This window comes from Saccoglossus kowalevskii, chromosome 18, assembly GCF_978046115.1.
Source record: "Saccoglossus kowalevskii chromosome 18, keSacKowa6.1, whole genome shotgun sequence".
Classification (NCBI taxonomy): domain Eukaryota; kingdom Metazoa; phylum Hemichordata; class Enteropneusta; family Harrimaniidae; genus Saccoglossus; species Saccoglossus kowalevskii.
This window is the reverse complement of record NC_140658.1, coordinates 2,533,203-2,552,673: the sequence shown is the minus strand read 5'-3', so window position 1 is coordinate 2,552,673 and position 19,471 is coordinate 2,533,203. Positions and strand designations below refer to the sequence as shown.

Sequence of the window (19,471 nt, the reverse complement as noted above, 5' to 3'; positions counted from 1 at the left end):
GTACCATACTACTGTGTCATACTACTGTACCATACTACTGTACCATACTACTGTGTCATACTACTGATTTATACTTCTGTGTCATACTACTGTACCATACTACTGTACCATACTACTGTGTCATACTACTGTGTCCTACTACTGTACCATACTACTGTACCATACTACTGTGTCATACTACTGATTTATACTACTGTACCATACTACTGTGTCTTACTACTGTGTCATACTACTGCGCCATACTACTGTACCATACTACTGTGTCATACTACTGTGTCATATTACTGTACCATACTACTGATTTATACTACTGTGTCATACTACTGTACCATACTACTGTACCATACTAATGTGTCATACTACTGTACCATACTACAGTACCATACTACTGTACTATACTACTGTGTCATACTTCTCTACCATAATACTGTACCATACTACTGATTTATACTACTGTGTCATACTACTGTACCATACTACTGTACCATACTACTGTGTCATACTACTGTGTCATACTACTGTACCATACTACTGTACCATACTACTGTGTCATACTACTGATTTATACTACTGTGTCATACTACTGTACCATACTACTGTACCATACTACTGTGTCATACTACTGTCTCATACTACTGTACCATACTACTGTGTCATACTACTGATTTATACTACTGTGTCATACTACTGTTCCATACTACTGTACCATACTACTGTGTCTTACTGCTGTGTCATACTACTGCACCATACTACTGTACCATACTACTGTGTCATACTACTGTGTCATACTACTGTACCATACTACTGATTTATACTACTGTGTCATACTACTGTACCATACTACTGTACCATACTAATGTGTCAAACTACTGTACCATACTACAGTACCATACTACTGTACTATACTACTGTGTCATACTTCTGTACCATAATACTGAACCATACTACTGATTTATACTACTGTGTCATACTACTGTACCATACTACTGTGTCATACTACTGTACCATACTACTGTACCATAATTCTGTGTGGCACTACTGATTTATACTACTGTGTCATACTACTGTACCATACTACTGTACCATACTACTGTGTCATACTACTGTACCATACTACTGTACCATACTACTGATATATACTACTGTGTCATACTATTGTTCCATACTACTGTACCATACTACTGTGTCATACTATTGTACCATACTACTGTACCATACTACTGTGTCATACTACTGATTTATACTTCTGTGTCATACTACTGTACCATACTACTGATTTATACTACTGTGTCATACTACTGTACCATACTACTGTACCATACTACTGTGTCATACTACTGTGTCATACTACTGTACCATACTACTGTACCATACTACTGTGTCATACTACTGATTTATACTACTGTGTCATACTACTGTACCATACTACTGTACCATACTACTGTGTCATACTACTGTCTCATACTACTGTACCATACTACTGTGTCATACTACTGATTTATACTACTGTGTCATACTACTGTTCCATACTACTGTACCATACTACTGTGTCTTACTGCTGTGTCATACTACTGCACCATACTACTGTACCATACTACTGTGTCATACTACTGTGTCATACTACTGTACCATACTACTGATTTATACTACTGTGTCATACTACTGTACCATACTACTGTACCATACTAATGTGTCAAACTACTGTACCATACTACAGTACCATACTACTGTACTATACTACTGTGTCATACTTCTGTACCATAATACTGAACCATACTACTGATTTATACTACTGTGTCATACTACTGTACCATACTACTGTGTCATACTACTGTACCATACTACTGTACCATAATTCTGTGTGGCACTACTGATTTATACTACTGTGTCATACTACTGTACCATACTACTGTACCATACTACTGTGTCATACTACTGTACCATACTACTGTACCATACTACTGATATATACTACTGTGTCATACTATTGTTCCATACTACTGTACCATACTACTGTGTCATACTATTGTACCATACTACTGTACCATACTACTGTGTCATACTACTGATTTATACTTCTGTGTCATACTACTGTACCATACTACTGATTTATACTACTGTGTCATACTACTGTACCATACTACTGTACCATACTAATGTGTCATACTACTGTACCATACTACAGTACCATACTACTGTACTATACTACTGTGTCATACTTCTGTACCATAATACTGAACCATACTACTGATTTATACTACTGTGTCATACTACTGTACCATACTACTGTGTCATACTACTGTACCATACTACTGTACTATAATTCTGTGCGGCACTACTGATTTATACTACTGTGTCATACTACTGTACCATACTACTGTACCATACTACTGATATATACTACTGTGTCATACTACTGTTCCATACTACTGTACCATACTACTGTGTCATACTACTGTACCATACTACTGTACCATACTACTGTGTCATACTACTGATTTATACTTCTGTGTCATACTACTGTACCATACTACTGTACCATAATACTGTGTCATACTACTGTGTCATACTACTGTACCATACTACTGCACCATACTACTGTGCCATACTACTGTACCATACTACTGTGTCTTACTACTGTGTCATACTACTGCGCCATACTACTGTACCATACTACTGTGTCATACTACTGTGTCATACTACTGTACCATACTACTGATTTATACTACTGTGTCATACTACTGTACCATACTACTGTACCATACTAATGTGTCATACTACTGTACCATACTACAGTACCATACTACTGTACTATACTACTGTGTCACACTTCTGTACCATAATACTGTACCATACTACTGATTTATACTACTGTGCCATACTACTGTACCATACTACTGTGTCATACTACTGTACCATACTACTGTACCATAATTCTGTGCGGCACTACTGATTTATACTACTGTGTCATACTACTGTACCATACTACTGTACCATACTACAGTACCATACTACTGTACTATACTACTGTGTCATACTTCTGTACCATAATACTGAACCATACTACTGATTTATACTACTGTGTCATACTACTGTACCATACTACTGTGTTATACTACTGTACCATACTACTGTACCATAATTCTGTGCGGCACTACTGATTTATACTACTGTGTCATACTACTGTACCATACTACTGTACCATACTACTGTGTCATACTACTGTACCATACTACTACACCATACTACTGATATATACTACTGTGCCATACTACTGTTCCATACTACTGTACCATACTACTGTGTCATACTACTGTACCATACTACTGTACCATACTACTGTGTCATACTACTGATTTATACTTCTGTGTCATACTACTGTACCATACTACTGTACCATACTACTGTGTCATACTACTGTGTCATACTACTGTACCATACTACTGTACCATACTACTGTGTCATACTACTGATTTATACTACTGTACCATACTACTGTGTCTTACTACTGTGTCATACTACTGCGCCATACTACTGTACCATACTACTGTGTCATACTACTGTGTCATATTACTGTACCATACTACTGATTTATACTACTGTGTCATACTACTGTACCATACTACTGTACCATACTAATGTGTCATACTACTGTACCATACTACAGTACCATACTACTGTACTATACTACTGTGTCATACTTCTCTACCATAATACTGTACCATACTACTGATTTATACTACTGTGTCATACTACTGTACCATACTACTGTACCATACTACTGTGTCATACTACTGTGTCATACTACTGTACCATACTACTGTACCATACTACTGTGTCATACTACTGATTTATACTACTGTGTCATACTACTGTACCATACTACTGTGTCATACTACTGTCTCATACTACTGTACCATACTACTGTGTCATACTACTGATTTATACTACTGTGTCATACTACTGTTCCATACTACTGTACCATACTACTGTGTCTTACTGCTGTGTCATACTACTGCACCATACTACTGTACCATACTACTGTGTCATACTACTGTGTCATACTACTGTACCATACTACTGATTTATACTACTGTGTCATACTACTGTACCATACTACTGTACCATACTAATGTGTCAAACTACTGTACCATACTACTGTACTATACTACTGTGTCATACTTCTGTAACATAATACTGAACCATACTACTGATTTTTACTACTGTGTCATACTACTGTACCATACTACTGTGTCATACTACTGTACCATACTACTGTACCATAATTCTGTGTGGCACTACTGATTTATACTACTGTGTCATACTACTGTACCATACTACTGTACCATACTACTGTGTCATACTACTGTACCATACTACTGTACCATACTACTGATATATACTACTGTGTCATACTACTGTTCCATACTACTGTACCATACTACTGTGTCATACTATTGTACCATACTACTGTACCATACTACTGTGTCATACTACTGATTTATACTACTGTGCCATACTACTGTACCATACTACTGCGTCATACTACTGTACCATACTACTGTACCATAATTCTGTGCGGCACTACTGATTTATACTACTGTGTCATACTACTGTACCATACTACTGTACCATACTACAGTACCATACTACTGTACTATACTACTGTGTCATACTTCTGTACCATAATACTGAACCATACTACTGATTTATACTACTGTGTCATACTACTGTACCATACTACTGTGTTATACTACTGTACCATACTACTGTACCATAATTCTGTGCGGCACTACTGATTTATACTACTGTGTCATACTACTGTACCATACTACTGTACCATACTACTGTGTCATACTACTGTACCATACTACTACACCATACTACTGATATATACTACTGTGTCATACTACTGTTCCATACTACTGTACCATACTACTGTGTCATACTACTGTACCATACTACTGTACCATACTACTGTGTCATACTACTGATTTATACTTCTGTGTCATACTACTGTACCATACTACTGTACCATACTACTGTGTCATACTACTGTGTCCTACTACTGTACCATACTACTGTACCATACTACTGTGTCATACTACTGATTTATACTACTGTACCATACTACTGTGTCTTACTACTGTGTCATACTACTGCGCCATACTACTGTACCATACTACTGTGTCATACTACTGTGTCATATTACTGTACCATACTACTGATTTATACTACTGTGTCATACTACTGTACCATACTACTGTACCATACTAATGTGTCATACTACTGTACCATACTACAGTACCATACTACTGTACTATACTACTGTGTCATACTTCTCTACCATAATACTGTACCATACTACTGATTTATACTACTGTGTCATACTACTGTACCATACTACTGTACCATACTACTGTGTCATACTACTGTGTCATACTACTGTACCATACTACTGTACCATACTACTGTGTCATACTACTGATTTATACTACTGTGTCATACTACTGTACCATACTACTGTACCATACTACTGTGTCATACTACTGTCTCATACTACTGTACCATACTACTGTGTCATACTACTGATTTATACTACTGTGTCATACTACTGTTCCATACTACTGTACCATACTACTGTGTCTTACTGCTGTGTCATACTACTGCACCATACTACTGTACCATACTACTGTGTCATACTACTGTGTCATACTACTGTACCATACTACTGATTTATACTACTGTGTCATACTACTGTACCATACTACTGTACCATACTAATGTGTCAAACTACTGTACCATACTACAGTACCATACTACTGTACTATACTACTGTGTCATACTTCTGTACCATAATACTGAACCATACTACTGATTTATACTACTGTGTCATACTACTGTACCATACTACTGTGTCATACTACTGTACCATACTACTGTACCATAATTCTGTGTGGCACTACTGATTTATACTACTGTGTCATACTACTGTACCATACTACTGTACCATACTACTGTGTCATACTACTGTACCATACTACTGTACCATACTACTGATATATACTACTGTGTCATACTATTGTTCCATACTACTGTACCATACTACTGTGTCATACTATTGTACCATACTACTGTACCATACTACTGTGTCATACTACTGATTTATACTTCTGTGTCATACTACTGTACCATACTACTGATTTATACTACTGTGTCATACTACTGTACCATACTACTGTACCATACTAATGTGTCATACTACTGTACCATACTACAGTACCATACTACTGTACTATACTACTGTGTCATACTTCTGTACCATAATACTGAACCATACTACTGATTTATACTACTGTGTCATACTACTGTACCATACTACTGTGTCATACTACTGTACCATACTACTGTACTATAATTCTGTGCGGCACTACTGATTTATACTACTGTGTCATACTACTGTACCATACTACTGTACCATACTACTGATATATACTACTGTGTCATACTACTGTTCCATACTACTGTACCATACTACTGTGTCATACTACTGTACCATACTACTGTACCATACTACTGTGTCATACTACTGATTTATACTTCTGTGTCATACTACTGTACCATACTACTGTACCATAATACTGTGTCATACTACTGTGTCATACTACTGTACCATACTACTGCACCATACTACTGTGCCATACTACTGTACCATACTACTGTGTCTTACTACTGTGTCATACTACTGCGCCATACTACTGTACCATACTACTGTGTCATACTACTGTGTCATACTACTGTACCATACTACTGATTTATACTACTGTGTCATACTACTGTACCATACTACTGTACCATACTAATGTGTCATACTACTGTACCATACTACAGTACCATACTACTGTACTATACTACTGTGTCACACTTCTGTACCATAATACTGTACCATACTACTGATTTATACTACTGTGCCATACTACTGTACCATACTACTGTGTCATACTACTGTACCATACTACTGTACCATAATTCTGTGCGGCACTACTGATTTATACTACTGTGTCATACTACTGTACCATACTACTGTACCATACTACAGTACCATACTACTGTACTATACTACTGTGTCATACTTCTGTACCATAATACTGAACCATACTACTGATTTATACTACTGTGTCATACTACTGTACCATACTACTGTGTTATACTACTGTACCATACTACTGTACCATAATTCTGTGCGGCACTACTGATTTATACTACTGTGTCATACTACTGTACCATACTACTGTACCATACTACTGTGTCATACTACTGTACCATACTACTACACCATACTACTGATATATACTACTGTGCCATACTACTGTTCCATACTACTGTACCATACTACTGTGTCATACTACTGTACCATACTACTGTACCATACTACTGTGTCATACTACTGATTTATACTTCTGTGTCATACTACTGTACCATACTACTGTACCATACTACTGTGTCATACTACTGTGTCATACTACTGTACCATACTACTGTACCATACTACTGTGTCATACTACTGATTTATACTACTGTACCATACTACTGTGTCTTACTACTGTGTCATACTACTGCGCCATACTACTGTACCATACTACTGTGTCATACTACTGTGTCATATTACTGTACCATACTACTGATTTATACTACTGTGTCATACTACTGTACCATACTACTGTACCATACTAATGTGTCATACTACTGTACCATACTACAGTACCATACTACTGTACTATACTACTGTGTCATACTTCTCTACCATAATACTGTACCATACTACTGATTTATACTACTGTGTCATACTACTGTACCATACTACTGTACCATACTACTGTGTCATACTACTGTGTCATACTACTGTACCATACTACTGTACCATACTACTGTGTCATACTACTGATTTATACTACTGTGTCATACTACTGTACCATACTACTGTGTCATACTACTGTCTCATACTACTGTACCATACTACTGTGTCATACTACTGATTTATACTACTGTGTCATACTACTGTTCCATACTACTGTACCATACTACTGTGTCTTACTGCTGTGTCATACTACTGCACCATACTACTGTACCATACTACTGTGTCATACTACTGTGTCATACTACTGTACCATACTACTGATTTATACTACTGTGTCATACTACTGTACCATACTACTGTACCATACTAATGTGTCAAACTACTGTACCATACTACTGTACTATACTACTGTGTCATACTTCTGTAACATAATACTGAACCATACTACTGATTTTTACTACTGTGTCATACTACTGTACCATACTACTGTGTCATACTACTGTACCATACTACTGTACCATAATTCTGTGTGGCACTACTGATTTATACTACTGTGTCATACTACTGTACCATACTACTGTACCATACTACTGTGTCATACTACTGTACCATACTACTGTACCATACTACTGATATATACTACTGTGTCATACTACTGTTCCATACTACTGTACCATACTACTGTGTCATACTATTGTACCATACTACTGTACCATACTACTGTGTCATACTACTGATTTATACTACTGTGCCATACTACTGTACCATACTACTGTGTCATACTACTGTACCATACTACTGTACCATAATTCTGTGCGGCACTACTGATTTATACTACTGTGTCATACTACTGTACCATACTACTGTACCATACTACAGTACCATACTACTGTACTATACTACTGTGTCATACTTCTGTACCATAATACTGAACCATACTACTGATTTATACTACTGTGTCATACTACTGTACCATACTACTGTGTTATACTACTGTACCATACTACTGTACCATAATTCTGTGCGGCACTACTGATTTATACTACTGTGTCATACTACTGTACCATACTACTGTACCATACTACTGTGTCATACTACTGTACCATACTACTACACCATACTACTGATATATACTACTGTGTCATACTACTGTTCCATACTACTGTACCATACTACTGTGTCATACTACTGTACCATACTACTGTACCATACTACTGTGTCATACTACTGATTTATACTTCTGTGTCATACTACTGTACCATACTACTGTACCATACTACTGTGTCATACTACTGTGTCCTACTACTGTACCATACTACTGTACCATACTACTGTGTCATACTACTGATTTATACTACTGTACCATACTACTGTGTCTTACTACTGTGTCATACTACTGCGCCATACTACTGTACCATACTACTGTGTCATACTACTGTGTCATATTACTGTACCATACTACTGATTTATACTACTGTGTCATACTACTGTACCATACTACTGTACCATACTAATGTGTCATACTACTGTACCATACTACAGTACCATACTACTGTACTATACTACTGTGTCATACTTCTCTACCATAATACTGTACCATACTACTGATTTATACTACTGTGTCATACTACTGTACCATACTACTGTACCATACTACTGTGTCATACTACTGTGTCATACTACTGTACCATACTACTGTACCATACTACTGTGTCATACTACTGATTTATACTACTGTGTCATACTACTGTACCATACTACTGTACCATACTACTGTGTCATACTACTGTCTCATACTACTGTACCATACTACTGTGTCATACTACTGATTTATACTACTGTGTCATACTACTGTTCCATACTACTGTACCATACTACTGTGTCTTACTGCTGTGTCATACTACTGCACCATACTACTGTACCATACTACTGTGTCATACTACTGTGTCATACTACTGTACCATACTACTGATTTATACTACTGTGTCATACTACTGTACCATACTACTGTACCATACTAATGTGTCAAACTACTGTACCATACTACAGTACCATACTACTGTACTATACTACTGTGTCATACTTCTGTACCATAATACTGAACCATACTACTGATTTATACTACTGTGTCATACTACTGTACCATACTACTGTGTCATACTACTGTACCATACTACTGTACCATAATTCTGTGTGGCACTACTGATTTATACTACTGTGTCATACTACTGTACCATACTACTGTACCATACTACTGTGTCATACTACTGTACCATACTACTGTACCATACTACTGATATATACTACTGTGTCATACTACTGTTCCATACTACTGTACCATACTACTGTGTCATACTATTGTACCATACTACTGTACCATACTACTGTGTCATACTACTGATTTATACTTCTGTGTCATACTACTGTACCATACTACTGTGTCATACTACTGTACCATACTACTGCACCATACTACTGTGTCATACTACTGATTTATACTACTATACCATACTACTGTGTCTTACTACTGTGTCATACTACTGCGCCATACTACTGTACCATACTACTGTGTCATACTACTGTGTCATACTACTGTACCATACTACTGATTTATACTACTGTGTCATACTACTGTACCATACTACTGTACCATACTAATGTGTCATACTACTGTACCATACTACAGTACCATACTACTGTACTATACTACTATGTCATACTACTGTACCATACTACTGTACCATACTACAGTACCATACTACTGTACTATACTACTGTGTCATACTTCTGTACCATAATACTGAACCATACTACTGATTTATACTACTGTGTCATACTACTGTACCATACTACTGTGTCATACTACAGTATCATACTACTGTACCATAATTCTGTGCGGCAATACTGATTTATACTACTGTGTCATACTTCTGTACCATAATACTGAACCATACTACTGATTTATACTACTGTGTCATACTACTGTACCATACTACTGTGTCATACTACTGTTCCATACTACTGTACCATACTACTGTGTCTTACTACTGTGTCATACTACTGCACCATACTACTGTACCATACTACTGTGTCATACTACTGTGTCATACTACTGTACCATACTACTGATTTATACTACTGTGTCATACTACTGTACCATACTACTGTACCATACTAATGTGTCATACTACTGTACCATACTACTGTGTCATACTACTGTACTATACTACTGTGTCATACTTCTGTACCATAATACTGTACCATACTACTGATTTATACTACTGTGTCATACTACTGTACCATACTACTGTACCATAATTCTGTGTGGCACTACTGATTTATACTACTGTGTCATACTACTGTACCATACTACTGTACCATACTACTATGTCATACTACTGTACCATACTACTGTACCAGACTACTGATATATACTACTGTGTCATACTACTGTTCCATACTACTGTACCATACTACTGTGTCATACTACTGTACCATACTACTGTACCATACTACTGTGTCATACTACTGTACCATACTACTGTACCATAATACTGTGCGATACTACTGATTTATACTACTGTGTCATACTACTGTACGATACTACTGTACCATACTACTGTGCCATACTACTGTACCATACTACTGTCATACTACTGTACCATACTACTGTGTCATACTACTGTGTCACTCTACTGTGTAATACTACTGTACCATACTACTGTACCATACTACTGTCCCATACTCCTGTGTCATACTACTGTACCATACTACTGTCCCATACTACTCTGTCATACTACTGTACCCTACTACTGTGTCATACTACTGTGTCACACTACTGTGTAATATTACTGTACCATACTACTGTACCATACTACTGTCCCATACTCCTGTGTCATACTACTGTACCATACTACTGTCCCATACTACTGTGTCATACTACTGTACCATACTACTGTCCCATACTACTGTGTCATACTACTGTACCATACTACTGTACCATACTACTGATTTATACTACTGTGTCATACTACTGTACCATACTACTGTGTCATACTACTGTGTCACACTACTGTGTAATACTACTGTACCATACTACTGTACCATACTACTGTCCCATACTGCTGATTTGTACTACTGTGTCATACTACTGTACCATACTATTGTACCATACTACTGTGTCATACTACTGTGTCATACTACTGTGTAATACTACTGTACCATACTACTGTACCATACTACTGTGCCATACTACTGTGTCATACTACTGTACCATACTACTGTACCATACTACTGTGTCATACTACTGATTTATACTACTGTGTCATACTACTGTACCATACTACTTTCCCATACTACTGATTTATACTACTGTGTCATACTACTGTACCATACTACTGTACCATACTACTGTGTCATACTACTGTCTCATACTACTGTACCATACTACTGTGTCATACTACTGATTTATACTACTGTGTCATACTACTGTTCCATACTACTGGACCATACTACTGTGTCTTACTGCTGTGTCATACTACTGCACCATACTACTGTACCTGTGGAGACTGTTAGTCTGACCTAATTAGACACCCACTGCTGTTGCCACACCCACAGTTATTTCAACCAATCACATCCCGGTGTTATTATTAGTAGTTTGTTTGTTGTTTCATTGTAACTTACATGTAATCGAGTGAAGTGAATAAACAGTTGAGTTATTGTTACCGCACGGTGAACTTGTCTTCTCGATCTCTCTCCGGGTTTCTACCCACAACCGACTCAACTCACGTGCCCATGCGCACATTTGGTGCCGAGACCAGGATCAACGTACTTTGGAGGAAATTCTACAACGCATAGAAACATGGCAGAACGAGTTAAACATTCTGCAAGTAGAAGAGGACACCGTGCTCAAATGACGAGACAGTTACAAAAAGCCACTGACATCATGTCCAAAGATGACCCATTGACGCAACATGAAAAAGACGTTCTCATCGCAACGCATGAAGATATTACATCAAGATTGGAGCAGATCAGAGCATTGGATGAAGAAATTCTCAAAAGAGCCGACGAAACAGAGTTCGACAATCTATTTCTTGATGCAGACAACTACGTCATTGATATCAAAGAAAGAATCGTGGAGATAAGGAACTTCATCCAACGCGCCGATACACCAACAACGCCAACAACACAGACATCATCTGAAATGTCAAGCACGTCGTTCACAAGTAACAACTCAGCGTCCAGAAGACGAACTGTAAATCTACCTAAACTAGATCTCGAAGAATTTTCAGGTGATATTCTTTCTTGGCAAAGTTTTATCGACACGTTTGAAGCAGCTATAGACAAGGACGACATGTTGGATGAGGTAAATAAATTTCAATACCTACGAGCACATGTAAAGGGAGAAGCGGCTAAAGTAATCGAGGGATTACAACTGACAAACGAGAACTACAAACACGCCTTAGAATTACTAAAACGACGTTACGGACTGAAACATAAAATACGAAATGCATATATGAAAGCACTTTGGGAATTGCCAAAACCGTCTAATGACTTATCCTCACTAAAGTTTTTCTACGACAACATGGAGAGTTACAGAAGAGGCTTAGAAGCACTTGGGAAGAGCGAAGACTCGTACGGAGATTTCCTCATACCTATCATCCTAGAAAAACTTCCAGGAAATTTCCGTCGAATCATCACTCGCGACCATGGAACCGACGATTGGTCATTTAAAAATCTACGTGAATCTGTGTGTAAGGAGATCAAAGCAATGGAGGCTGGCGAAATCTCTAACAATTCCGTATCGTCTTTCGCCTACAACGAATCGCCTATGCGTAATGTACAGTTCTCTGCTCAAGCACTTCACACCAACACAAAAACTCGCAAACCAGATTGTGTTTTCTGCAGTAATTCACATCGTCCCTTCGATTGCACGAACGTAACCGACCATATGCAACGCTTCGAGATCATCAAAACGAAAGGACTATGTTTTAATTGTTTAAGCAAAGGACACTCTTCGCGATCTTGTCAATCTGTCTTTAAATGTCGGAAATGCGACAGCAAACACCACACTACGATTCATCATGCGTTCAAACAATCGCCAAAACTATCGAAACCAGACACTTCAAGCAATACCAACAGCCAGAAAATCCACGCTAATTCTGTGTCAACCGACCTTCAATCAACTAGCGGCAACGTACTTCTCAAAACGGCGATTACTCAAGTCTACTCGGATAAAGCATCGGCCGACGCAACAATCCTATTTGACGAAGGAGCTACAAGATCGTTTATCTCTGAGAAATTAGCCGAACATTTACACCTGACGCCAGACGGACAAACATCGGTCCAAATCTCCACCTTTGGCAATAAGAAATCTGCGCCGAAAAGGCTCAATTACGTAACGTTGACGGTAAAAACAACATGGGGGCCCGATATATCAATATCTACGTTAATTGTTCCTGAAATCTGCAATCCAATTAACAATCATATTTGTCCAGCTGTACTGAATTTACCGCACATCAAAGGACTCCAGCTAGCGCATCCTGCTGTAAACCATAAATATTTGAACATATCTCTTTTGATTGGTGCCGATCATTATTGGTCATTCGTGGGCGACAAAACCATCAAAGGCAACGGGCCGACCGCTGTTTCATCTCGTTTGGGTTACCTACTCTCTGGACCAACGTCACGTGATGCGTCATTCCCAACTGACGTCACCAGCTTTCACGTGAACGCATATTCACCAACTGACGATCCCGTAACTAAACTCTGGGATTTTGACACCATTGGCATTCGTGAACCTGCCAACACGGACTCTACTGATGACAAGGCAGACGAATTCGAAACGTTTTGCGAACAGAATATCGAACAACGCGACAAACAATACTTTGCCCGACTTCCCTGGAAAGAAAATCACCCGGTATTACCAACAAATAGGCGGATCGTCGAAAAACGAACACGTCATATGGTACGTAAGCTTCCATCCGATTTACTTCCTGTTTACGACCGTATTATAAAGGAGCAAGAACACCGTGGGTTTATTGAACGACTGGACTCCGATAATCCGAATCAAGGGCACTACCTTCCTCACCATGCCGTCAAAAAGGACTCCCCCACTACACCAATTAGGATTGTCTATGATTGCAGCTGCAATACTTGTCAAACTCCGAGTCTTAACGACTGTCTCGATAAGGGTCCCATGTTACTTAATGATTTAGCAGGTATATTGCTAAGATTCCGTACGCATCCGATAGCCTTGGTCAGTGATTTGGAGAAAGCATTTTTACACGTGGCTCTTCATGAAGAGGACAGAGAATTTACAAAGTTTCTATGGCTTTCGGATCCGACCGACACAGAAAGTGACTTTATTGTCTTCCGTTTCTCATCTGTTCTTTTTGGATCAGTCGCCAGCCCCGCCATTTTAAATGCTGTTATTCGAAAACACCTACAAATGTTTGACACTAACACCGCCAGGGATCTACGCGAAAATATATATGTCGACAACGTTCTAAGTGGTGCAAAGAATGACGTCGATGCTATTTCGTACTACAACGACGCCAACGATTTGACTACTTCCGCTGGGTTCAATCTCCGTTCGTGGTCAACAAACAGTTCTCTATTGCAAGACATCGCTAGGAAGGACGGAGTTTTACTCGATGACAATAACCCATCATTACTTGGTATGAAGTGGAATACAAATACAGATACTATCGGCTACAAATCGTACGAACACCAACCTACCGAGAAGATAACTAAACGAGAAATTGTTAGACGTACGAATTGTTTGTTTGATCCACTCGGACTATTAAATCCGGTTCATGTAAAAGCCAAAATATTTATACAGGCATTATGGAAGGAGAATCTTGAATGGGATAAAGAACTGTCGACACATTTAACGAACACTTGGTCGAAAATTGAAACGGACTTACGAAATGCATCCAATATCACCGTTCCACGCCTGTACACTAACGCCGAGGAAACGAACTCTTATAAACTCGTATGCTTTGTGGACAGCAGCACTAAAGCGTATGGTGCATCTGTCTATCTTGTATCAAACACATCGGCAAATCTAGTCATGGCCAAATCCCGAGTTGCACCAGTGAAAGACATCACCCTACCACGACTGGAACTTATGGCAGCTGTGTTAGGAACAAGACTTACAAAATTCGTTGAAAACCAACTATCTGCACGCCTTCATATTGAGGAGAAAATTCTCTTCTCGGACAGTCAAATTGTATTAAGCTGGATTAACAGCAAAGCTAAATTACCGGCATTCGTCAGACATCGCATCGAGGAAATTAAATCGTTTTCATTCAGGGACTATCGATACATTCCAACAACTCAAAACCCCGCCGATCTTTTGACAAGAGGAATAACTACAGAGCAGCTCAACAATTCTAAACTTTGGTGGCATGGCCCGAAATGCGTACATAACAACGTTCTGAATAAGAAAACCCCAACATGTACAACTGATGAACAGATCGAGCTTCACGATTCTACTGAAAACGCTGACAAAGTCAACACTGACATCATCGGTCAAACCAATGCTGGTTTGGACACTATCAGTACTACCGGCATTGGTCAAATTGTTGATATAAATCGATACAACTCTTTACAAAAGTTAAATCGTATTACCGCGCTTGTTTTAAGGTTCGTCGATAACATCAAAAAACCTGCACAATCTCGAAATCTGAATGAGTTAGCAGCGAACGAAATCACGCAGGCACAATCAAAATGGGTAGTATATGTACAGAAGACGCGTTATCAAAAAGAACGTGAATTCCTACAAGTTGAAAATAACAAAGCCTCGCCTTTAATTCGACAACTTCGTTTATTTATTGATAAACAACACGTCATCCGCTGTGGTGGTCGTCTACACAATGCGCCAATTGGAGACAATGCTAAGTTTCCAATTTTAATACCTCCTGATCACCAGTTTACGAATTTACTAGTTCGTGATGCCCATGAAAGATCACTACATTCCGGACTACAAAGTACTGTCACGTTATTACGTCAAACATACTGGATTACAAGGATTAGAGCAACCGTCAAGGCGTTACTACGGAAATGTGTAATATGCAAACGTGTTACCGGACGTTCTTACATGAAACCAATCACCGCCCCTCTGCCTAACTATCGCACCCAGAAATCTGAACCCTTTCAGGTTTGTGGCATTGATTTCACTGGTGAACTTTACGTTAAACGGGAAAATGGCGGCGAGAGAAAATGTTACATATGTCTCTTCACGTGTGCTAATACCAGAGCAATACACTTGGAATTGGTTCAAGATTTATCAACCGATAGTTTTCTCCGCGCTTTTCGACGTTTTGCGGCGCGCAGATCTCTGCCTACACGAATCGTTTCCGACAACGCCACGACCTACTTATCCGCCGCTAAGGAAATCAACGATCTGTTCAACGACCCGCAAGTAAAAGCCTTCCTTGCAAACCATCACATTCAGTGGACATTCATTCCAAAACGCGCTCCTTGGTGGGGAGGTTTCTATGAACGCATGATTGGTATGACAAAGAACACGTTAAAGAAAGTACTTCGTCGCGCATTCGTCACAATGGATGAAATGAATACTATATTGTGCGAAATAGAAACAACAATAAACAACCGTCCGATAACTTATGTTTATGGTGACGACGCAGAGGCGACTCCCCTCACCCCAGCTCACTTACTCCATGGCCGTACGTTGAACACATTACCACATGTAACTATCGACATGGAGGAACTCATCGATCCGACGTACGAAACAAAGGAAACTCTCCATAAACGTGCCACGAAGCTCAGTGAAACTATGGATCGACTTTGGAAAAAATGGGAGTTAGAATATTTATCAGCACTCCGAGAACGACATGAACGACAAAAAACCGGGAAATTAACAAACGCGATCAAGTCTGGAGACGTTGTACTTGTACATTCAGACAACAAGAAACGTACGTTATGGGATTTAGCCGTGGTCGAGTCTCTTATAACAGGAAACGACGGTATAACTCGCGCTGCAAATATCAGAACGCGTAACGGTAAAACAAATCGTCCTATTGTGAAACTATATCCTATTGAAGTCTCTACGGATAATATGCAATGCTTGGACACTGATAATATACAAATCTTGGACACTGATAACAATAGACATATTAACGATTCTAATGACACACGTACTGCTAATGTTATTTCTAATCGGCCTCCACGGCGTGAGGCGAACATCAGAGCCCGACAAAGAATTAGGGATTGGATTAATGACTGGTCAGGTCCTACTTCTTAAATCGAACATTTTGATGACTTGATTTGTGCTAGTTACCGTTTAATTTTAAATTGTTTAGTTCGTATTCTTTTTGTGAACATCAACGTTGTTATTCTATTATTCGCTTATATTTTTTATGTTTTATTCGATTTTCTAGTGATTTGTTCGTTACTACAATGCATGTACATGTAGTATTTATTTCTGCCGCCGGGAGTAATGTGGAGACTGTTAGTCTGACCTAATTAGACACCCACTGCTGTTGCCACACCCACAGTTATTTCAACCAATCACATCCCGGTGTTATTATTAGTAGTTTGTTTGTTGTTTCATTGTAACTTACATGTAATCGAGTGAAGTGAATAAACAGTTGAGTTATTGTTACCGCACGGTGAACTTGTCTTCTCGATCTCTCTCCGGGTTTCTACCCACAACCGACTCAACTCACGTGCCCATGCGCACAGTACCATACTACTGTGTCATACTACTGTGTCATACTACTGTACCATACTACTGATTTATACTACTGTGTCATACTACTGTACCATACTACTGTACCATACTAATGTGTCATACTACTGTACCATACTACAGTACCATACTACTGTACTATACTACTGTGTCATACTTCTGTACCATAATACTGATCCATACTACTGATTTATACTACTGTGTCATACTACTGTACCATACTACTGTGTCATACTACTGTACCATACTACTGTACTATAATTCTGTGCGGCACTACTGATTTATACTACTGTGTCATACTACTGTACCATACTACTGTACCATACTACTGTGTCATACTACTGTACCATACTACTGTACCATACTACTGATATATACTACTGTGTCATACTACTGTTCCATACTACTGTACCATACTACTGTGTCATACTACTGTACCATACTACTGTACCATACTACTGTGTCATACTACTGATTTATACTTCTGTGTCATACTACTGTACCATACTACTGTACCATACCTCTGTGTCATACTACTGTGTCATACTACTGTACCATACTACTGCGCCATACTACTGTACCATACTACTGTGTCTTACTACTGTGTCATACTACTGCGCCATACTACTGTACCATACTACTGTGTCATACTACTGTGTCATACTACTGTACCATACTACTGATTTATACTACTGTGTCATACTACTGTACCATACTACTGTACCATACTAATGTGTCATACTACTGTACCATACTACAGTACCATACTACTGTACTATACTACTGTGTCATACTTCTGTACCATAATACTGTACCATACTACTGATTTATACTACTGTGCCATACTACTGTACCATACTACTGTGTCATACTACTGTACCATACTACTGTACCAT

General features: G+C 38.5%; 1 protein-coding gene across 1 annotated transcript; it reads left to right on the top strand.

Moving 5' to 3' along the window:
* The first annotated feature begins 12,719 nt into the window (after nucleotides 1-12,719).
* LOC100369732 (uncharacterized) lies at nucleotides 12,720-18,128 on the top strand. The gene has a single exon (XM_002740112.2). The coding sequence runs from the start codon at nucleotides 12,720-12,722 to the stop codon at nucleotides 18,126-18,128; it is 5,409 nt and encodes a 1,802-aa protein (XP_002740158.2).
* Nucleotides 18,129-19,471: the final 1,343 nt, after the last annotated feature.

Bases quoted from the DNA above. Each gene is read 5' to 3' on its own strand.
- LOC100369732 (XM_002740112.2), top strand. From the start codon at position 12,720: ATGGCAGAACGAGTTAAACATTCTGCAAGTAGAAGAGGACACCGTGCT.